Source organism: Mirounga leonina, unplaced genomic scaffold (genome assembly GCF_011800145.1).
Source record: "Mirounga leonina isolate KUSES-001 unplaced genomic scaffold, KU_Mleo_1.0 Mir_488, whole genome shotgun sequence".
NCBI classification, from domain to species: Eukaryota; Metazoa; Chordata; class Mammalia; order Carnivora; family Phocidae; genus Mirounga; species Mirounga leonina.
This window is the reverse complement of record NW_023270777.1, coordinates 9,002,024-9,024,741: the sequence shown is the minus strand read 5'-3', so window position 1 is coordinate 9,024,741 and position 22,718 is coordinate 9,002,024. Positions and strand designations below refer to the sequence as shown.

General features: G+C 43.9%; 1 protein-coding gene and 1 long non-coding RNA gene across 6 annotated transcripts; both read left to right on the top strand.

The window, feature by feature from the left end:
- The first annotated feature begins 4,883 nt into the window (after nt 1–4,883).
- Nucleotides 4,884–6,964, top strand: LOC118000099. Of its 2 annotated transcripts, none has more exons than XR_004676375.1 (3): nt 4,884–5,044; nt 6,353–6,476; nt 6,565–6,964. It is a non-coding gene; the product is annotated as an uncharacterized LOC118000099 (long non-coding RNA). The 2 variants fall into 2 exon arrangements; XR_004676376.1 differs by lacking the exon at nt 4,884–5,044 and adding an exon at nt 5,054–5,303.
- Nucleotides 6,965–8,508: 1,544 nt separating this feature from the next.
- LOC118000097 (zinc finger protein 883-like) lies at nt 8,509–18,655 on the top strand. Of its 4 annotated transcripts, XM_034989646.1 has the most exons (4): nt 8,512–8,595; nt 11,644–11,776; nt 12,263–12,358; nt 14,945–18,655. In XM_034989646.1, exons 1-4 carry the CDS (start codon nt 8,563–8,565, stop codon nt 16,573–16,575), a joined length of 1,893 nt encoding a protein of 630 aa, XP_034845537.1. In that variant the 5' UTR covers nt 8,512–8,562; the 3' UTR covers nt 16,576–18,655. The 4 variants fall into 4 exon arrangements, with proteins under 4 accessions (XP_034845540.1, XP_034845537.1, XP_034845538.1 ...); XM_034989649.1 differs by lacking the exon at nt 11,644–11,776 and having other exon boundaries at nt 8,509–8,595; XM_034989647.1 differs by lacking the exon at nt 8,512–8,595 and having other exon boundaries at nt 11,638–11,776.
- The last annotated feature ends 4,063 nt before the right edge of the window (nt 18,656–22,718 follow it).

Below are 22,718 nucleotides of genomic sequence, written 5' to 3'. Positions count from 1 at the left end.
GGGGGGTTGGGTTAGCCTGGTGATGGTATTAACCACCTGAGCCACCCAGGCATCCCTCCTGGTGATGGGTATTAAAGAGGGCACGTTCTGCATGGAGAACTGGGTGTTATGCACAAACAATGAATCATGGAACACTACATCAAAAAAACTAATGATGTAATGTATGGTGATTAACGTAACAATAAAAACTTTTAAAAAAAGGAAAGCAGACAGATGAAATAAGCAGAAAAAATGGAGACACAACAGATTATTAAATAATACATTTGAAAACATAGAAACAAAGTAGATAAATTTATGAAAATATACAATGAAAAAAATCAGTACAAAATTAAATTGGAAAATTTAACAGATCAATTACCATAAAAAAAATTGAAATAAGAGACCACACTCCAAATTCTACCAAACTTTTAAGGAATAAATCTCTATCTTATATAAGATGTTCTAAAAACAGGAAAATAGGGGTGCCTGGGTGGCTCAGTTGGTTAAGCCTCTGCTTTCAGCTCAGGTCATGATCCCAGGGTCCTGGGATTGAGCCCTGTGTCAGGCTTCCTGCTCAGCAATGAGTCTGTTAATTTGTTAATTAAATGATACCTGGCTCTTGACTTGAATGTCATTTTCTGCTGGTGTGACTTTGGGCTATTTACTGTAACTCCCTGAGCCTTCATTTCTTTGTCTTTAAAGAAGATGACGATTACTATCTTTAACATAGGAACGAACATCTGGGTCACCTGCCTGGCTTGGTCGGAAGAGCACGGGACTCGATCTCGGGGTCATGAGTTCGAGCCCCATGTTGGGTGTAGAGATTATGTAAATAAATGAAACTTAAAAAAATAAAAATAAAATAGGAACATTCTTCTTAGAGTAAATAAGATAATGTATATAGAGCAACGAACAGGTGTGTTGAGCACATGGAAGGCAACCACTCAGTATTAATTTCTTCTTTTCCTATCTAGTAAATAAGTAAACCATAAGCTATTATGCTTCACTGTATTTCTTCTAGGTAGATTCCTTTTGTAAAATAGAGCTCAAGTTGATAAAGATGGTCTTTCTTTTTTTAAAAAAATTTTACCTCTCCATTTTTGTGAGAGAGAGCACAAGAAGTGGGGAGGGCAGAGGGAGAAGCAGACTCCCGGCCAAGCAGGGAGCCCAATGTGGGACTTGATCCCAGAACCCTGGGATCATGACCTGAGCTGAAGGCAGACGCCTAACAACTGAGCCACCCAGGGACCCAATGAAGATGGTCTTACTCAACATTCTATATGCTGTTCACAATAAAACAATTTTTCTGCTATAAACTACCAGGGAAAATTAAAACAATTCCATGCTATACTAGTTGCAATACTGATTGTTTTTTTCTCCTGGGGTGGGTATGCACATGTGATCTGTAGAACAAAAAAATAATCTACAATGAAATACAATATTTCCCTTTGGCAAAATATTAAAAGTTGCTACCAAGGGCTCTATAATTTATGTAATCATTTTTTGTGTTGCTATATTAAAATATATTGTATTTACTTAGTAATATTAGTACCATGGCTATATTTCAAGTTCAGTGAAGTACAAATATCATTTTTTTAAATGGTTGATAGAATGTCTAATTCTCAAATCCTAAGAATAAATACAAACACGTCTTAGCCTGTTTGGACTGCTATAACAGGATACGATGGGTTGCTTATGGACAATAGAAATTAATTTCTCACAGTTCTGGAGTCTGGACGTCCGTGGTCAGGGTGCCAGCATGGTCAAGTTCTGGCGACAACCCTCTTCCAGGTTGCAGAATGCGGACTTCTTGCTGTGTCCTCATGTGGTGGAAGGGTAAATGTTGTAAGAGATCAGTCACAAGATCAACAAAAGTGGGCGCCTGGGTGGCTCAGTTGGTTAAGCGACTGCCTTCGGCTCAGGTCATGATCCTGGAGTCCCAGGATCGAGTCCCCCATCGGGCTCCCTGCTCAGCAGGGGGTCTGCTTCTCCCTCTGCCCTCTTCCCTCTCGTGGTCTCTGTCTCTCATTCTCTCTCTCTCAAATAAATAAATAAAATCTTTAAAAAAAATTAAAAAAAAAATAAAAAATAAAATAAAATTAAAAAGATCAACAAAAGTACCTAGGAGTTAATCTAATAAAGAATGCACAAGACAGTATAAACATTTATTAAGTGTTTACTTCAGATACAACATTGGTCAAAACAGAGGAGCTTATTATATTTGGAGTGGAGAAAGGAAAATAGTAAACAGATAAACATAAATATATGTCAAGTAGAGATAAGTATCATTAAGACATTATAAGGTGGGGGCGCCTGGGTGGCTCAGTTGGTTAAGCGACTGCCTTCAGCTCAGGTCATGATCCCAGGGTCCTGGGATCGAGTCCCACATCGGGCTCCCTGCTCAGCAGGAAGCCTGCTTCTCCCTCTCCCACTCCCCCTGCTTGTGTTCCCTCTCTCGCTGTGTCTCTCTCTGTCAAATAAATAAATAAAATCTTAAAAAAAAAAAAAAAAGACATTATAAGGTGAATAAGGGGGATAGTGAATGGCATTATTGGGCTCCCCGATTTTGTATATGGTGTTGAGGGAAGACTCTGGTGTTAAAGATGACATTCAAACAGGATCTGAAAAAGGTGAGTGAGTGAGAGCTATGTGGGTATCTGGGGATAGAGTTTGGCATGATGAATATCCAGGAGGCTGGAGTGGATTGAGGATGGTGGTGGAGGGTAAAGTAGTGGTAAGGGCTAAGGGAGAGAGATAGGAGGTTGGAGACTGGGTCAGATCACTGATTTCTGTGGGGTCAGAGTATCTGACTCACAGAAAACACACACACTGCATGATAACCAAGTATGCACAAACACAGAACAGAAAGAAAAGTGCATCGAAACAGGACATATTATTATTACATGTTATAAACTCCAGTGTTTTTTTCTTCTTTTCTGTTCTATTTCACTCTCTAAAAATGCTGTGTGGGGGGCGCCTGGGTGGCTCAGTCGTTAAGCGGCTGCCTTCAGCTCAAGTCATGATCCCAGTGCCCTGGGATTCAGTCCTGCATCAGGCTTTCTGCCCACAAGGGAGCCTGCTTCTCCCTCTGCCTGCCGCTCTGCCTACTTGTGCTCTCTCTCTGTGTCTGTCAAATAAATAAATAAAATCTTAAAAAAAAAAGAACCCTTAATAGTATAAACTTCAGATTTTATTCTACAGTGGGAAGCCAACCAAAAATGCTGAGCATAGCGGACAGATGATCTAATCTGCTTTATTTTTTAAGTTAATTTGCATTGTTAAAATTTACTTTATGGCAATTTGAAACAAAAGTTGAGGTTATACCACAATGAACGCTCATTTATCTATCACCCAATGTCAATAACTATCAACAATTTGCCATTCTTGTTGTATCTATCACCTTACACATTCAAAAGAAACCATCAGACTACTGGGGGTTATGGGATTTGGGGGATGGGTAGTGTGGAAAAGGGGGAGTCCAGCTGGTAGACCGTTCGTTGGGTTTTCCCTACTGAAACTCTAGAGACCTCAGCATTCCTTCTGAAATCCCGGCATAAGGATCACATTGGAGGGGTTTGCTTTCTTTTCAGCAGCATTTTTGTGATGCCCAATGCATTCCGGGCAGAAAAGTGCTTAGAGGGACGCCTGGGTGGCTCAGTCGGTTAAGCGTCTGCCTTCAGCTCAGGTCATGATCCCAGGGTCCTGGGATCGAGTCCCCCATCGGGCTTCCTGCTCCGCGGGGAGCCTGCTTCTCCCTCTGCCTCTGCCTCTCTCTCTCTATCTCTCATGAATAAATAAATAAATAAATCTAAAAAAAAAAAAAAAGAAAAGTGCTTGGAAAGGCAGGATCCAGGACACAGGTATGAAGATTGGATAGGCTGGATTCATATAGAGGTTCTCCTCCTCAGGGGTGGGGTGGGGGGTAGAGGTGGTGGTGAGCCTGGGGGTTTGTCCTAGGAGTTGGGAGTATGCACCCTCTCAACACCTCCTGCTTCTGGAAGTGATAAAGAAGACACCAACAACTCAACTGTCTTCCGTCTTGTCGCAGTAGAACCGAGTAGAAGTACATTCGGATGAGCCCATCATGGAGAGTTGGCTGTAGAATGTACCCCCAAAAGGCTAAATTAACTGAACCTAGATAGGTATAAAATCAGTCTCTAACAAACAATGAATCATGGAACACTTCATCTAAAACTAATGTTGTAATGTAAGGGGATTAACATAAGAATAAAAAAATAAAAAAAAAAATCAGTCTCTAAGAGATCTGGAGGACTGTCATGCGTGTGGGAATGGCTAGCCAACAGGAAATAATAGGAACAATGCGGCACTCTTTTGGACTGAGACTGTAAACACCAAGGTGCTAAGAACAGTGACACAGCAGATGTGTTCCTCGCCCGGAGAGGGCTCCACCTCTCCGCGTCTCAGAATACTACACTTCGGTGACAGGAACCCAAAAGGCCGTCAAAGTCCCCGGGCTCTGGGCTGAGGGTGCTGGAGCCTGGGAACCACTGAAGGTCTGCCCCAGAATGTGCGAGCACAGGGCATCCGACAGGATTCCTGGAAAGGTGCGGAACCTCAAGCGTGGGACTGTCGTGTCGGGCTTTCTGAAGAAGTGCTGCAGCTCCGCTTATTCCATGAAGAGGGACCAGAGGGAGCAGCTCATGGAAGGAGACCTCTGCTCTCCAGGCCCCAACCCCACCCTCCCCCGAACACTCTAGACAGTCCTTGATGGTTTAGTAAACGCCTCCAAAGGTTCCTGTCCACTTTCGCTGGGCTGCTAACGTTAACCTCTCCTTTTTGGGCCACGCGAGGGCTTGCCCCTGAGGGCAGAACAAGGGGGAGTCTGGAAGGTCAGGGCCGCGTTTCAACTCAGCCGAGCGGGGGGCTTTTCCGAGCCCAGGCGGCGGGCAGGGTTGGACTACATTTCCCAGGAGCCTCGGCGCGCACTTCCGCTTCCGGCTCCTTTGTCTGGACGCGCTCGGCTCGCGGCTGGTCTGTTCTTGTGGTCCTACCTACAGTGACCAGCTCGGTGTCTGAACCCGGCAGGAGCAGACGTTGGACGGGGGTGTGTGTCCAGCAGGGGATTGTCAGGCTTGGGGGTCTGGTCGCGCGTCCCACTGGGGATCTCCCTGGGCCCGCTGACCTGACCGTAATCCCTCCTGCTGGAGCTGGGGAGCTGTCTGTCAGGGCTCGGCCACCTTGACCCTGCCCCTCTGTTCTGGGTTTTGTGTGTACGTGATGGTGGTGTGTACGTGTGTTTAAGTCTGAGACACGTCCAGGTCCTTTGCTGAGGCCCCGCACAGCCTGAAGCGCTTGGCTGGAAGGTGAGGCAGGTAGGGCCCAAGGCTGTCCATGCTCCCAGCTCAGAGACCAACGCGCGTCTGCCCTTGTGCCCACAGCGTGGTGGATCCACTGTATAGACTCAGACGGTGTTGACGCGGGAGGGCGTGGATGTAAGAGATCCATTTGTCTACGTCTCGAGAAAGCGATTATTGCTCAGTGATGTGACCGTAGGCAAGTTACTGAACTTTGCCTCTGCTGTTCCTTACCTGTCGAGTGAAATTTATTTTTATTTTTATTTATTTATTTTTTAAAGATTTTATTTATTTATTTGAGAGAGAGTGAGAGAGAGAAAGAGCACAACAGGGGGGAGCGGGAGAGGGAGAAGCAGACTCCCTGCTGAGCAGGTAGCCTGATGCGGGACTCGATCCCGGGACTCCAGGATCATGACCTGAGCTGAAGGCAGTCGCTTAACCAACTGAGCCACCCAGGCGCCCTGTCGAGTGAAATTTATTGTCCCTACCTTACGTGGTGATTGTGAGGATTCAGTGGAAATTTGGTATGAAACAGTTGACACAGTGCCAGGCGCTAAGTAAGGGCTCAATCAGTGGTAGCCATTATGAATAGTAGGTATCCACCTCCCCATTTGTACATAAAAAGCAACTGGAACCCAGGGAGGAAAAGTTACTTGTTTTGGGTCACTTAGCCATCTGGTACATAGAAATGAGAACCCAGGTGCCTTCACTCCCAGCGGGGCACTTGCCACCATGGCCTGCATCTGTGTATCCTTCAGGCATGTTGGTAACAGTATCTTTACCTGTCGTCTGTGATTATCTATGTTCCTGGGTGTCTGTCTCTGCAGGGCCCTGGGCGAAAGGTTATATTGAGACTTCCCTGTGAATAGGGCTTCCTGAAGCCTGAGTGACTGCTGAACTTCTTGACTTTAGTCTTAGCTCAAAATATACTGCTTCAGACCCCCCCCCCCCCCCCCCCCCCCCCCCCCCCCGCCCCATCACTGTTATGGGTAGGGTCTCAGAGAATGAAAGACGAAATACAATGGAAAAGAATAATTCAATCCAGAATCTCTTCCTAGAGTTTCTGGGAGAATGCTGGTAATTCCCAGGAAGAGACATGGAGGATTTGGGTGAAGTTGCTTTACCCAAATGGTGCAAAGACTGTGGTTATGGAGGATCAGAGCCACAAACTCCAGAACAGAGGTAAGAAACACAAGTAAGAGAAGCTTCTGCTGTTAGTTGGGCACCTACAGTGTGCACACAGTAATCTCATTTTAGTTTTTCTTTACAGCAGCCTTGTCAAATGTGTGTGGGCAGCTCTGAGACCTTGGGCAAGTCATCAATTTCCTCATTTGTAACAAGTGATTTATGGAAAGCATCTGGTACATGGTGAGTGCTCCATAAGTAGTAGTAACTTTACTGATATAATTCCATTTTTACTTGAAGCTCTAAAAAGTAAGACATCTCACTCTCCATACTCTGTTATACTGGATGCCTCTCCAAAGAATGAGAGGGGGCAAGTCAGACTCCTTGGATAGATAAGAGGAAATGGACATGGAGAAGCAGAGGATTTGATCTGGCACTCTAGCACATGGAAGAGGTCAAGTGCAGAGCTGGGGCCTGCATCTGCAGGGTCCACTGCCCAATTCTGGCAGGATTGAGAACTGCTCCTGACTTCCTTTCAATCTCTCTCTTTTTTTAAAAAAAGATTTTATTTATTTGACACAGAGAGACATAGCAAGAGAGGGAACACAAGCAGGGGGAGTGGGAGAGGGAGAAGCAGGCTTCCCGCTGAGCAGGGAGCCCGATGCGGGGCTCGATCCCAGGATCCTGGGAGCATGACCTGAGCCGAAGGCAGACGCTTAACAACTGAGCCACCCAGGTGCCCCACCTTTCAACCTCTCTTAGGAAGTATTCTTTCTTAAGGAGATACAAAAGGATGGCCCAGATGAGAAGGGGCTTCCACGGTGTAGCTTCAGTCTGTTTGATTTTCTGGGACATCCTGCCCTCAGCCCCTCTGATTTCTCAGGGTCCTGAAACTTACAAGTTCCCCGTCTCTACCCATCCTTCACTGATTGTTAGAGTTCAGTACAAGGAGCGGACAGGCATCCTGTGGGGAACTAGGGGCTTGGGGTATGACCACATACACTGATGATGCCTTTTGTTTTCATAAAACAAGGGATAGACAGAAAATGCTATAGAATTTTTTTAATAAAAAAATTTATTTATTAGAGAGTGTGTGAGTGCGCAGGGAGGGTCAGGGAGAGAGGGAAAGGGAGGGAGAGAATCTCCAGCAGACTCCCTGCTGAGCAGGGAGCCCGATGTGGGGCTTAGTCCCACGACTCCGAGATGATGAGCTGAGCCTAAATCAAGAGTCTGACGCTTAACTGACTGAGCCACTCAGGCACTCCCGACAAGGGGCTTTAAGTATTGCTTTTTGGTAATGGGGGAGAGTGAGAGTTAAAGAAAGAATAAACTAGAATAGTAGGAAGGCAATAGAATAAAATAAATGACATATAGCCAGCCCTGCCACCCAAAGATAAGCTCAAAGAAGGCACAAAGTTAATATTATCGGTTTTCTCCCAGTAGGCAAAAAATCAAAGTGGGAAAGGAAACTGTGAGCAGAACGTTGCTCGATGGGCATGGAGTCAAAGGATTTGGGGGATCATGAATTCATTCTCAACACTTTGGGCCTCCTGCCACCAGGAATACTATGTTGGTTGCTTGGGATGCAGGGGAGGACGAGATGACAGACTATGAGTTAGTGGATCACGTGTGTGGTGGAATGAACCTAGGATGGCTGCACACTTAGCAGGGGCCTAGAATACTCATGATCTGGTGGCTGGTGCTTCCAGGTTGGGCACTGTTGCCCTTTGCCTCTGTGGCTCCTTTTTCTCATTCTATGAAGTTGGAAAGTTTCTCCATTTGTGAATAAAGGAGTCTGGAAGCTTCCTGCCAACCCTAACAGTATATGGGTTTTTGTTGCTGTTGTCACAGGGATCCTCATTCTCAGAGCACAGGCTCAGGCTTATCCTGAACCCAGTTAATGATCATACAGAGAATCATCCCTGAGGTTATCTTGGAAGCCGCATTACGTAGGTGTCTGTGGGATCCTTCCAACCATATGATAGCCAAGGTCAGATGCACTTTTTGTCGTAAGTGGCTATTTCTAATATAATAGGTTTGAGACACATACTAATAAACTGGATTCCTTTATTATTCTTCCCTTCCAGTTCTGCCATCTAGGGAGGCTGCCCTTTTCCAAAAGGGGTATCTTCAGGAGGAGAATATGGCTGCTCTTCTTCAGGCAGCAAAATCCCAGGTGAGTTGGGGATTTTCCTCTCATCCCTAAAATCTCATCTTAATTCCTGAAGTGAATAAATTTCTCTCTCATCGCATGAAGCTCGTCAGCCCTATTAGCATCAGCGGTTTTCAAAGATAGGATAAAGAGGGTGGGGTGGACCACCAACAACATGGTGACTGGGGGTTCCTTATTGTGTGGAAGTAGCAGTGAAGATGGGGCTTGGCAGTCTCTCCCATCAGTTGGGCAATAGAGGACAGAGGACCGAGAGCATTGTTGGGAGAGAGTCAGGCTCCCTTTGTCCACTTGAGGCATTTGGCATAGATCAGCAAAGGCACATGAGATATCTTTTGTACCCGTCTGCTTAGAATGTTCTCCATGGGGAGAAAAGACCCGCACACAAATCCGTGTGACACAAATCAGCAAATTTACTGACGGCCTACTTAATAAAGTGTTTTAGGGAAAATGTTGTATGGTTTCAGAGGAGAGTGAGCGTGTCTGGCTGAGAGAGATTTGGGAAAGCTTTATTCATTCAGCCAGCATCTTTAAGCCCTTTTAAGGAGCCCCGGGCTAATAGTAGCAGTGAGATTTGAAGTAGGCCCTGAAGGATGAGTAGATTTTTTTTTTAAGATTGTATTTATTTTCTTATTTTAGAGAGAGAGCAAGGTGATGGGCAGAGGGAGAGGGAGAGACAATCTTGAGCAGACTGTGCTCGAGCGCAGAGCCCAGCACGGGGCTCAATCTCATGACCCTAAGATCAAGAGTAAACACTTAACCGACTGAGCCACCCAGGTGCCCTGGATGAGTAGATTTTTGAGAAGATGTATTTGGGAAGTCAGTGACATAAATGGCTTAGAATTGAGGAAAGGTACTGCTTCTTCTGAGACAGGAAAAAAAGAAGTACAAAGTACATTGAAATCTTGGATATAGGGACGCCTGGGTGGCTCAGTTGTTAAGCATCTGCCTTCGGCTCAGGTCGTGATCCCAGAGTCCTGGGATCGAGCCCCACATCGGGCTCCCTGTTCCACAGGAGGCCTGCTTCTCCCTCTCCCACTCCCCCTGCTTGTGTTCCCTCTCTCGCTGTGACTCTCTCTGTCAAATAAATAAATAAAATCTTAAAAAAAAAAAAAGAAATCTTGGATATGTTGTCCTATAAAAATTTAGGAAGCTTCTGATCTGTTTGCCATGTACTAATAATCACACCCAAAGTTCTTTCCTGGATATAAGTCTCAAGCTTGGTATATTTTGCAGTTTCTTACTTACCATGTCTCTTTCTTTTTTCTTTTTTTTTTTTTAACCATGTCTTTCTTAATGAAGATAAGCTTAAGTTTGCCGAACAATAGGCTTGGATGGGAACGCCATATCCTTAACTTGATCTTTTTTATAGGACTAAGTCACTTTGTTTAGCTGAGAAGTTTCAATGGGCCTTTGTTGTTCAAAGCCTTTTTTAGACTTCCTGTTGTATGAGATCTAGAAACAGTTTGCTTTTCCAACCATGTGAAGCCCCAAATTTCTGTACTCTGTATTCCATTTTATTTTAGCTTGAAAATTGGTAAATTCCTTCCTGAGCTCAACTCTTTCTTTGCCAAATATATCCAGAAGCATCCTGCACAAGCTAGCATTTTGGCTCTTTCCACCTTATTCCCCCAGAGCTACAGGCCCAGTGAACTTTTGGTCTGCCTTCCCAGTTTCTAATTACTTTGCCAGTGTAGATCAAGAGTCTACATCATTCCAGCCTTAATTACCCATTTCTTTGACGTTTGCTGCCTGAATGTCAAGCCAATGCCCCTGGTATATTTTAGGTGTTTGTTATGATATCTTCTACTTCAAGGTGTTAGTTTCTGAATTAATTAGGCTTGGCTAACTTGTAACTGGTGTAACTGATAGACCCAAAATGTATAATGGCCCCAGTATAATAGAAGTTTATTTCTTGTTCTTGTAACCATATGACTAGGTCAGCAGGTTGATAGGGTGGCCATTCAGGGCCTTGAGCTATCTGAAGCTCTAATATCTCTACCACATGGCTCCCAAACTCACTTCTGGGGTCATCTCCATGTCCCAGCCACAAGGGGAAAGCAGTTTGGAGGAATGCATGGGAGGCAGGCCTGGAAATGGTGCACGTCTCTTCTGCTTGCATTCTCTTGGCTTGAACTCAGTCACATGGCCACATCTAACTGCAAAGGAGATTGGGAAATGTTTGTCTACCTAGAAAGATGAGGAGGTGAAGTGTACTTTAGTGAGCAGTTAGCAGCTTCTGCCACTCTCCTCAAATATTTAGGTTATTTAGAACTCTTTTGCTATTGTAAATTATAAATAGATAAGAATCTGTTGATAACTCTTTACTCATATCTCCAGTCATTTTATTACAATTGATTTCTAGATATAAAATCAGTATGTCAAAAGGGTATACACATTAAAAATTTTTTTATTATGTTAATCATCATACATTACATCATTAGTTTTTGATGTAGTGTTCCATGATTCATTGTTTGTGCATAATACCCAGTGCTCCATGCAGAACGTGCCCTCTTTAATACCCATCACCAGGCTAACCCATCCTCCCACCCCCCTCCCCTCTAGAACCCTCAGTTTGTTTTCAGAGTCCATCGTCTCTCATGGTTCATCTCCCCCTCCAATTTTCCCCCCTTCATTCTTCCCCTCCTGCTACTGTTTTTTTTTCTTAACATATATTGCATTATTTGTTTCAGAGGTACAGATCTGTGATTCAACAGTCTTGCACAATTCACAGCGCTCACCATAGCACATACCCTCCCCAGTGTCTATCACCCAGCCACCCCATCCCTCCCACCCCACCCCCCACTCCAGCAACCCTCAGTTTGTTTCCTGAGATTAAGAATTCCTCATATCAGTGAAGTCATATGATACATGTCTTTCTCTGATTGACTTATTTCGCTCAGCATAACAAGGGGTATACACATTTTAAGACTCTTTAACCTACGAGTCAGTATGCCTTTGACACTATGAACATAGTTGGATCCATTTCCTCTCCATTCCATGAATCTCCCCTAATTCTGCCTCATTCAACCGTTATTTCCGAACCCCATGCAGGTGCTTCAGGGCTTATCCTTCAAGGATGTGGCTGTGAACTTCACTGAGGAAGAATGGAGAGAACTGGACCCTGCTCAGAGAGACTTGTACAGGGATGTAATGCTTGAGAACTATAGGAACCTGGTCTCCTTGGGTAAGGTTGGGTCCTCACCTCAGGTAGGCATTTTGGGATGCCATTGCTTTCTAAAGATTCCCATGCTCCTATTAGGGGACGATCAGAAAGGAGGCTTTGGGGGGTGGGGTGTTTGGGTGGCTCAGTCGGTTAAGCGTCCAATTCTTGATTTTGGTTTAGGTCATGATCTCAGGGTCATGGGACCCACCTCGTGTGGGGCCCTGTGCTCAGCAGGGACTCTGCTTGTCCCTTTTCCTCTGCTCCTCCTGCCCTCTGAAAGAAAGAAAGAGAGAAAGAAACAAAGAAGGCTTTGGTTAACATTTTCCTCCAGAATCCAGAGCAGATCCTTAAACTGTTTCTCACCCTACTTTGGTAGAAAATGTATAATTGCTTTTGACAATTAGTTACTTGTTTTCTGCTCTTGAAAACACAAGAGTGGGACTGAAAATGGGGTGGCCCTTTGTCCTGGAAACTGACAATCAGATTCTATTTCTTTCCCTTGAGTAGGATGTCCATTTTCTAAACCTGATATCATCTCCCAGTTGGAACAAGCAGGAAACCCATGGATGCAGGAGAGAGAAGTGCTAAGAAGCAGCTGCTCACGTAAGTAAGAACAAGGCAGACAACATCTTTTGAAATATGAGTTAGGGGTTCTTCCCCAAATCCTCCAGGCCTGTAGAAAATGTTGAGGCCCCCTCTAAGTCTCATCTTCATGTTGACATATCAGAGTCTCATTAGTCTCTTATTTCTTCCCAGAATTAAGGAAGGTACTCCCTCCTTAAAGTTATAACCCTGACACTCGATCCAGAGATCAAGTTGTGCTTCATTCTGGCATTTTATGAGGTCATTCCCTTTTCCTCTCTAGTAGCTGGAGTCTCTCCTTCATTTACTTTGTCTTCGTTGTACCTAGTTTTTTCCTACCTAAAAAGTAAGAAGAGAATGAAAGAATTTGAATGTAAGTTTAAGGAGTGTGATCTTACATCCAATTTTAAGGTTGTAAAATTGATAGAATTTGCTGACTATATGTGGGAGGTGAGGGAGAAACAGACAAAGATGATTTCCAGGTTTCTGGCTTGGCTGTGTAGGTAGGTGGAAGTTCTCTTCCCTGAGATGGAAAACACAGGAGAAATGGCAAGTTTAGGGGGGTGGGGTGGAAGATGAGTTCTGTTTATTCTTTTGGAAGAGTCTATAGCAGATCTAAACCAGTGGTTCTCAAACAGGGGTGATTTTGCCCCCAGGGGACATGTCTGAAGACTGGGAGGATGCTATGGGCATCTAGTGGGTCGAGGCCAAAGATGCTGCTAAGCATCCTACCATGCACAGGACAGCCCCTCGCACAGAGACTTGTCTTGACAAAATTTCAGTAGTGCTGCAGTTGAGAAACTCTGGTCTAAGCAGGGGTGTCTGGAAGGTAGATGAATATAAGGAGGAGATGTCAAATGGATCTTGGTGAAGGAAAGAGATCATAACTGGTGGTACAGCTTGAGAGTCATCTGAGAATAGATGGTAATTGAAGTCATGGGAGTGGATGAAATATGAAAATTGAGCAACAGAGCATGAAAAAAGTTGCAAGAGAACTTAGAAGCCCAATGAACACACACATTTAAGTATCTGCTATCTGTCTATATCTCTATATATCTATATCACTTGTGTACTTTAAAAAAAAACACATGGGGAAAATGTTGTCAAAACAATAAAATAGTAATGATTTTTAATAATGGGTGATGGCAGTAGAGGTATGTTATTACAAATTTTATCAATATAAATGAAGGAAAGGGAATCCAGAAAGGATACTAAGAAAGGGTGGCCAGAGCAGAAGGAAACCAGGTCAGGTTATTGTTGTAGAAGCCAACAGAAAAGAGCATTTCAAGGAGGGGAGGGGCTCATAGTGATATATTCTAGAGAGGTCAAGACCTGAAGAGTGTGCATTGGACTTAACAGGTTGTTCCTTCTTTTTGGCTAACCTGATAATGGATTAGTTCCCCTGCTACCATTTCTCTCCCCTGCTTAACTTATGTTGCCTTCTTTTAACTTTGATTTTCTACATTATATAAGGTTGTCCAAGCCACATACTGAGGTTACTTTGAAAATAGTCCAGCTTGCAAAACACATGTGCTGTTTGTCTTACCCTTCATAAGGCTGAAAGACTACTTACAAGATCCTCAATTATAAAGTCCCAACTTTACAACAATTAAGATGTATGTCATGTGTAGTTTACCTATAAGAAAGCTGAACCAGAGGCACCTGGGTGGCTCAGTCGTTAAGCGTCTGCCTTCAGCTCAGGTCTTGATCCCAGGGTCCTGGGATCGAGCCCCACATCGGGCTCCCTGCTCAGCGGGGAATCCTTCTTCTCCCTCTCCAGCTCCCCCTGCTTGTGTTCCCTCTCTCGCTGTGTCTCTCTCTGTCAAATAAATAAATAAAATCTTAAAAAAAAAAAGAAAAGAAAGCTGAACTAGTACTAGTAGTAAGCCTAATCCCCTGATCCTCCTAAAATTTATGCATTCTCCTGAACTTTGACCCTCTTTGTCTTTTTGGGGGGTGTGTATGTGTGTATTTTGGGAGGCCCAGAGAGAGGGAGAAAAAGTGAAAGCTGAAGGAAATATTACCATTCTGGCAAATGGTAATATTCAGAGTGGCAAAGGAAAATCTGGTTAATGATCTTATTGAATCCAACAGCAACCTCAGGCATAATCAAGGAGAGTTAATGGGGAACTCTGCCAGTGGGAATGGAAGATGTAGGCATTAAAGGATGAGCCTAGCCGGAGTGAACTCCAGACAGGGGACACAGGGGACTGCTGGTGGTGGTATCAAAAGCCAGGGAAGATTCTAGTGGTTCAGCAGCTAGGGGCAGCTATCATTCCTATGTACAATACCAATCATTTCCCAACTGAAAATCTCCCTAACACATTATTTTACAGCGTTCGTCATTCTTGAAATTACTTGATTAATACTTACCTTCCCCAAAAGACTGTAAATCTCAAAAGAGCTGGTACTATATCTGCTTTGTTTATCATTGAATCCTAGCATGTAACACAGCGCCTAGCTCGTAATAGGTGTTCAATAAATTATCTGTTGACGACTTGACTTATATTTGTGACTAATGGTATTTACATACTTTTATTATCTCAATCCTGCTTTAGTCATTTCCTTCTTCTAGTACAGGGAACTTTTTTTACTTTTCCCCTCCAGATTTGGAGACCAGAAAGTCAAACCCAAAGGAGGTATTTTCTGAAAAAGAATCATGCCAGGGGATAAGTATGGAGAGAAGCACAGGGGCTGATACAAGGGCTTCCAGTTTGAAGGAAGCCTGGGGATATGCAGAGATCAAAGAGAATGGTCAAGATAGACTCTGGAAAGAAGCAACAGTTATCTGCAAGAAAAGAACTTCTAGAACTGATAGTAAGCCCAAATATATTGAATCTGGCAGACGTGTTAGTCTGAAATCAGACTTTGTTATACAATCAAGATACCCTGAAGAAGAGAGACCATATACGTCTCATGCTCAGGGAAGGAGTTTTAAACAGAATGCAAAATTAATAAGACATCAGAAAGATAGCCCAAATGAGAAAACTCTTCAGTGTAATGTACGTAGTAAAATATTCAGTGATCACTCAGTTTATGTTCAACATCGTATAGCTCATAGTGGAGAAAACAATTTGAAATGTAATCAGTATGGGAAGACCTTTGGTCACGGTATACACTGCACTGAACATCAGAAAACTAATATTGGAGAGAAGTCTTGTGAAGATAGAAAAGGCTATACCTGGAACTCACACCTTACCAAACATCATCAGAGTGTTCATGGTGGGAAGGAATATAATGTGCATGAAAGAGCCTTGATTCAGAATGCACCATTTATTCAACATCAGAGAACCCAACATGGAGAGAAACCGTATGAATGTAGTGAATGTAGAAAAACTTTTGGTAATTATTCAGCCCTTACAGTACATCAGAGAATTCATACTGGAGAGAAACCATATGAATGCAAGGAATGTGGAAAAGCCTTTAATCATAACGTCTCTCTTATCCAACACCAGAGAATCCATACTGGAGAGAAGCCCCATGAATGTAATGAATGCGGGAAGGCTTTCATTCAGATAACGCACTTTATTCAACATCAACGAATTCATACTGGCGAGAAACCTTATGAATGTAACGAATGTGGTAAAGCCTTCAGTCACAATTCATCCCGTATTGAACATCAGTTTATTCATACTGGAGAGAAGCCCTATGAATGCAGGGAATGTGGGAAAGCCTTTAGTCACAACTCTTCCCTCATTGTCCATCAGTTTATTCACACTGGAGAGAAACCCTATGAATGTAGTGAGTGCGGCAAGGTCTTTAGTCAAAGCTCACACCTCTATCAACATCAGAGAACTCACACTGGAGAGAAACCTTACACCTGTAATGACTGTGGGAAAGCCTTCAGTGATCGATCAGCACTTATTCGACATCAGAGAACTCATACTGGAGAGAAACCCTACAAGTGTAGAGAATGTGATAAAGCTTTCAGCCAGAGCTCAACCCTCACAAAACACACAAAAACCCACACTGGAGAGAAACCTTACACCTGTAAAGATTGTGGGAAAGCCTTCAGCCAGAGTTCATCGCTGACGCAACATCAGAAGATTCATACTGGAGAGAAACCATTTGATTGTCCTGAGTGTGGGAAAGCCTTCAGTAGAAGTGCCCATCTTACTCAACATCAGAGGATTCACACTGGAGAGAAACCCTGTGAGTGTAATGAATGTGGCAGAGCCTTCAGGTGTAGTTCAGCCCTCATTAGGCATCAGAGACTTCACAGTGGAGAATCACTCTGAATGTGTGGTCATTCAGACTCCTCACTTTGTTAAATACCAAAGAATCCTACTTTCATGGGTTATTATAATTGTGACCCCCCCCTTTTTTTGAAAATGCTCTCCTCCCATTTTCTCCTGCAAAGAATTAGCTGCCAGAATACCACAAATCCATGTGAAGAAATACTGATCTGAAAGCTGGAATAGCCTAAGAAACCAACCATTAATCTTTCTGTGTGTGTGTATTTTCATCTGTACCTGAAAATGACTGATGTCACCATGAAGTGATTTTTTTTTTTCCTGGCCCCAGGAATAGGCTCTTCCAACACGCAAAGGAATTCCAGTTGTTCAAACTTGAGCTCATTGCCCCTCCTTGTACTGATTGGAATACTGCCATGTCCAAGTGAAATGGACTCATGGTTGATCGTATATTCAAATACCACCTTTCTATAAATCTTTGCCTTAATATACAATCATTCCTACCCCTAGCAGTACTGTCCTCATTAAAAGGGCTACTTTGAACTCTCCCTTCTTACTGACTTTCCCGTCCTTCTCTTCTATTTAAAGTGCTTACACACTTTAGTGTTAGTTACAGCTTGAAGTTCAACAGGGCTTGAGTTTCAGAGCTGAAAAGCACAACTGAAGATAGAGGAAAAAGGGATTTTTGTTCTGAAAATTGTAAGACAAAATACTCTGAAGAAATGGTAACATCTGGAAATAATTATTGAAATACATGAAATTTTTAATACCTTTTAGAAATTGGAGGCAAGGAAAAAAAGAGTCCTCCATAAAAGTGTCCGTTATTAGAATCAGAGCTCTTCAAATAATGTTAGTTAACATCTTAGGTATAGCAAGGCCCTTTCAAAAACTTTTCTTTCCTGGAGCCAGTTAGTGTGGGTTGTGGAGAAACATTTGCCCTTCCTTCAGAGGCCTGATTTAGAATGAATTTATATGGTTAAAACCAGTTATGTGGTTAAAACTGCTTGTGTTGAGTGAAGGGAAAATTAACATACATGTTATATCTCGAATTCCTCTAAGAAGCTTGGATAGTTTTCACTATTGTGATGAGCTCGTTGTGTGGTGACCCGGGCTTGATTTGAGGATTGTAGGAAGAGATCTTTGTTGATTAAAGCAGGGCTTTCTGCCTTTTCTGAGGGGGCATTAATCGTTTTTTTCTTTTTGTTTTTTTAATCAAGAGGTAGTTCTCACATTATCACTCTTTTCAATTTGCAAGTTAGTCTCCTTTAGGACTCAACTTAAATTGTCACCTTCTCCTTGACCACCACAGTTGAAAATAACCTCCTTCTCTGAAAACCTTTGCCATTCATTATATCCCTTATATATGCCTATAAAACATTTTTAGTTTGATCTTAATATCTGGTTTTATCTCCAGCTTTAACACAGTTCTCCCCATGAGGAAAGTAACTATCTTGTTAGGTCTTTTATTGTTGATTTTAAACAAAATAATAGTTACACACGGTTTTAAAAATTCATATAAGATGAGTTGTTCAATGAAAAGTTACCCCTGTAGTACCTTTGATACACATCATACATTAGATGATTTCTGGATATGTTTTGCCAACGTTATGCATACAAAATATAGTGGCTTGAGATAAACATTTTGGAGAAAATCTTATCATACTTACATTTTACTTAATAGGAATTCAACCATATGCACCAAGACACCCCCCTCCAAAAAAGCCCAAGATAAATTAGTGAAATTAGACATATTGTAAAATTATATTTTACATATATAACATTCTGTTGTTTACTTATACATTTATACATATGAACACATAATAGCATGTTATCAGAGTTATACACAAAGCTATGTAACTGCATTTTGTGAGCAAACGCAGAGATTTATAAGGACAATATTGATAATACTCTATTTCCACCTTATGGGCTCACTACTGAAGGTAATTTTGTTTCTCCAAAGAATTGACAGGCACAGACAATACATTTGTATACTCCTTTATTCCTCTCCATGAATGTTTTTGTTCAGTTGGCCAGAGTTGATTATATCAGAAGATATGCCAATTCATCCTAGTAGGAAGGTTGCTATGATACAGCATCATGGAGAATTGAGAAATACTTCTGTTTAATTTAGGTAAAAAAATCCACTTCCGGGGGTGCCTGGGTGGCTCAGTCATTAAGCGTCTGCCTTCGGCTCAGGTCATGATCCCAGGGTCCTGGGATCGAGCCCCGCATCGGGCTCCCTGCTCCGCAGGAAGCCTGCTTCTCCCTCTCCCACTCCCCCTGCTTGTGTTCCCTCTCTTGCTGTGTCTGTCAAATAAATAAATAAATAGTCTTAAAAAAAAAATCCATTTCCGGGGTGCCTGGGTGGCTCAGTCAGTTAAGTGTCTGCCTTTGGCTCAGGTCATGATCCTAGGGTCCTGGGATCGAGCCCTACATCGGGCTCCCTACTCCGCGGGAAGCCTGCTTCTCCCTCTCCCACTCCCCCTGCTTGTGTTCCCTCTCTCACTGTCTCTCTCTCTGTCAAATAAATAAATAAAATCTTAAAAAAAAAAATCCATTTCCCCAAATAAACCTGGCCTTAGGTATCTGGATAAGCAGACCTAGCTTAAATCTCTTCTTTAGTAAATATAAGAAAGGAAAGCTACCTGGTTTTTGCCCTTATCCTAGAAATGCAACTCAAGAAGCAGGCATTGATATTCCATTCCTTTCCTTTTATAAGCATAAAGTAAGGCAGAATTCAGTGTATAAACTGCCATTTGTTTTTTCTTTGTATTTTAGCTCTTCCCAGACCCCTTTCAGAGGATTTTCATGACAATAAAAGATAATACTTGAGGTAAAGATTTATTACATGCTAGACACTGTTCAGGAACCTTTTGTATGTATCAACTCATTCATTTCTTTCAACAATACCCTTAAATTTAGGCACACCTTATCCCTATTTTGTAGAGGAGGCAACCATGACTCAGAAAGGCAGTCACTGGCCAACCTGCAAACACTGTGGAGCTGAGATTTAAACTCAGGTAGTCCAGCTCAAGAGTCCTTGTTCTTAACCTTTTTACTCTACCACCTCTTTGCACATGTGTGTTTGTACGTGTGGCCCTGAGATAAGTATTGAGGAAGGCTGCTGAGCATGCCAATCACCAGGGCATAATGGAACCACTTGCTAGGGATGGTGGAAGCATCAGTGAGTGATGGGACTATAGATGTCAGAACTTGCTTTTCTCCATGTTATACAATCTGGGAGATTTGGGGAAGACCATATGCCAAGAGTAGATGGCTTCTGTATTGACTTAGAGGCAGAGCTCAGAGTTAGGGCACTCTTCACATTAAGACACCATCCAAAGGGAGCCTCATTGGATGGGACAGTATCGTCTGGGATTTGTTCCTGTGTAGGCTCCAGAGGAAAGAGTTCCTGGGTTAAGAGGTGCCTTCTCTAATCCAGGTTATGGCGCCTACTTAGGCAACTGCTGTAAGTGTAATAAGGTATTAAATAGCATACAGGAGAGTCAGAGTGGTTTTCCTTGGATATAAAGCCCAATTTTACCTACCAGTCCCTTTGAGAGAGGCCAGTGTTTTTAACAGCTCTATGTAGTCCTTAAGATTCATGACTGTGACAAGGCCAGGGGCTTCTTAAGAGCAGAGAACCGGGGCTGATACTCCTTCCTGAAGAAGGCTTTCTGAATCATGCCCTCTCCCCCTCCTTTGTACTTGATGATCCACATTGTAATAAGCCCACACGAGAAGAGATTCAGAGGTTTCTCGTGGAGTAAATTCAAGAGGCCAGAGTATGAAGAAATTAGGAAAAGAGAGAAAATTCGTGAGATTCGTTTCCTTTTATTTCTTGTCATTTTAAGGGTATGGCATGTGATTCCCACGACGCTTCAAAATTATTCCTAATCCGGTGTCGTGTGGATTTATGTCATTGTTCTGTTGACCATGAGAGGAAAGGTCTCCAATAGAGGAGAAGGCTTGAAAATCACAGATGAGTTGGGGGGGGTCCTTTCCTGCAAAACTGATCCGAATAGAGGACGGTTGCAGGCCGTGTCCTTTAATGCTTTGGTTCGCTCGCTCCTCGTGAGCACGCTTGCCTTGCCCCTCGCGAAAAGCTTTCTGCTTTCAATGTTGGCTGCAAGGTTGCCCAACTTCTCTGCTATTTGGGGAGGATATTTCTTTTTTGTATCCTTGGCTCGTTTTCCTCGTGGACTCCAAAAGGGCTGCCGGCGGTTATTTTCCACTTTTAACTTCAAATTTTTTTTTAAACTTTTATTTTTAAAGACTATTTTTTAAATCGCTCACCAAGGCGGGGCTCAAACTCACAACGACATCAAGAGCCCCACGCTCTTGCGACGGAGCCAGGCCGGCGCCCTTATTTTTCACTTTTTAAAAGGCAGCCTCTGGCTTTTCTTCATCGGCCTCTTGTGCCTGGTTCTGGGACCCAGCCTTTCTCGCGGTAATCTCTTGTTCATCAGTCAGGTGGGGACGTGAAAACCTTTTCCCCTTACGACAGCCCTACCTGCTTAAATGATAGAGACCCAGAAATTAGTCACCTTCCTCCTGCCTTTGGTCCCTTGGCGCAGCGGCTCTTTGAGGTTGGCTCGACCGGTTGGGGGCGGGGAAACACTCAGGAGTTGTCATGGAGACCAGACGAGGACGCGGCGGGTGGGGGCGGGGCGAGGAAACGTCACGCCTGCTGATTGGCTAGGAAGCCGCGCCGTTGCGCAGAGACCGAAAGATTCCTGTCTGCGCAGGCGCATTGCTTTCCCGGCCGAGGGGTGTGGCGCCGTTTGGCCTGTGGTGTGCGTCTGGGTCCTTGCGGGCTCCTGGTCCGCTGATCCCAAGGCGTAGCGATCTGTCATCGTCGACCGCCGGGCGGAACTGATTCCCGCGTGGCGCCGCGTCCGGCTCTGCCGCCACGTCCGGAACCCCCCAGCTTCGCTTCGGGTCCAGCCGCCTGCTCGCCGCGGTCGCTCCCGGAGAGGCTGCGCAGCCGGGCGGGTGCCGGCCTGGTGGCTCGGACCGCAGCGCAGCGACTCGGGCGCCAAGGACCGGGCGTGGGCCGTCCGCTGCGGGGGGGCGGCCGAGCCCTGCTGTGTCCGCTGTGGGAGCCCGGGGAGCCACTGACCGTCGGCCCAGGGAGGAGGGAGGACGAGGGAGCACGGAAGAGGTGGACTCCACAGCCTAGGGCACGTTAGAGAGGGCGCGGGACTCAGTCTAGAGCCTTTGGAGCCATGAATTAATGTCCCTAGGTTTTCAGACCTTCCTTCACAATCATATTCTTCCATGAAAGACCTAAAATGACTTACAAAACCGTTATGAATTTTCTAGTAGAAACACTTAAGTAGACGTAAGGAATCAGTTTCAAAAGGAAAAGTGCTCACCCTGAACTCCAAGACCAATCTATTAAATGCCTAACTTTACAAAACATTTTGCATTTGAGGGAGAAACTTTACAAAACTTCACAGAACAGTTTGCATTTTTGTAACAGTTAATTATTGTTTTAAAAAACGGCCCGTGGGTGGCTCAGTCGGTTAAGCAACACACTTGGTTTGGGCTCAGGTCATGATCTCATGGGTTTCTGCTCAGGTCATGATATGGGTCTTGGGGTCCAGTCCCACATAGCGCTGTGTGCTCAGCGGGGGAGTGTGCTTGAGGATTCTTTCCCTCTGCCCCTCCCGACCTGTGCACGTGCTCTCTTTCTCTCTCTAAAATAAATAAATCTTAAAAAAAAAAAACAAAAAAAAAGGCCCTCATTTTTTTCCCTTCTTATTTTTTTCCTGTGTGTGTGTGTGGTGAGAAGGGTAAGTCAATATGAGGACCCACAAATAACTTAGTGGTTTGGGTTTAAACACACACAGTATTAGCATGGACTTCCCCCAAAGCTGACTCAGACAAGAGTTTGGAGGCAAGTAGTTAATTTGGAGGCGATCCTAAGAAGCATGGTGATGGAATGGGGAAGTGAAACAGGGAGGAAAGAAAGTCAATAAAGGGCAGTTAGTGAGCAGGTGACCACTGAGGCTCACTGCTCTGTGGACCCCTTGAGAGACTGTGTAGACTACATCCCTCCCTTGCTCAAGGAGGGTCCAAGAACCTGGGTATTTATTCACCAACTTCCATTCCTCATTGGTTGAGGTTTGCTTTTGGAGTATTAACTGGCACTTCTGTACATCTTTGCAATATAACTATCTATT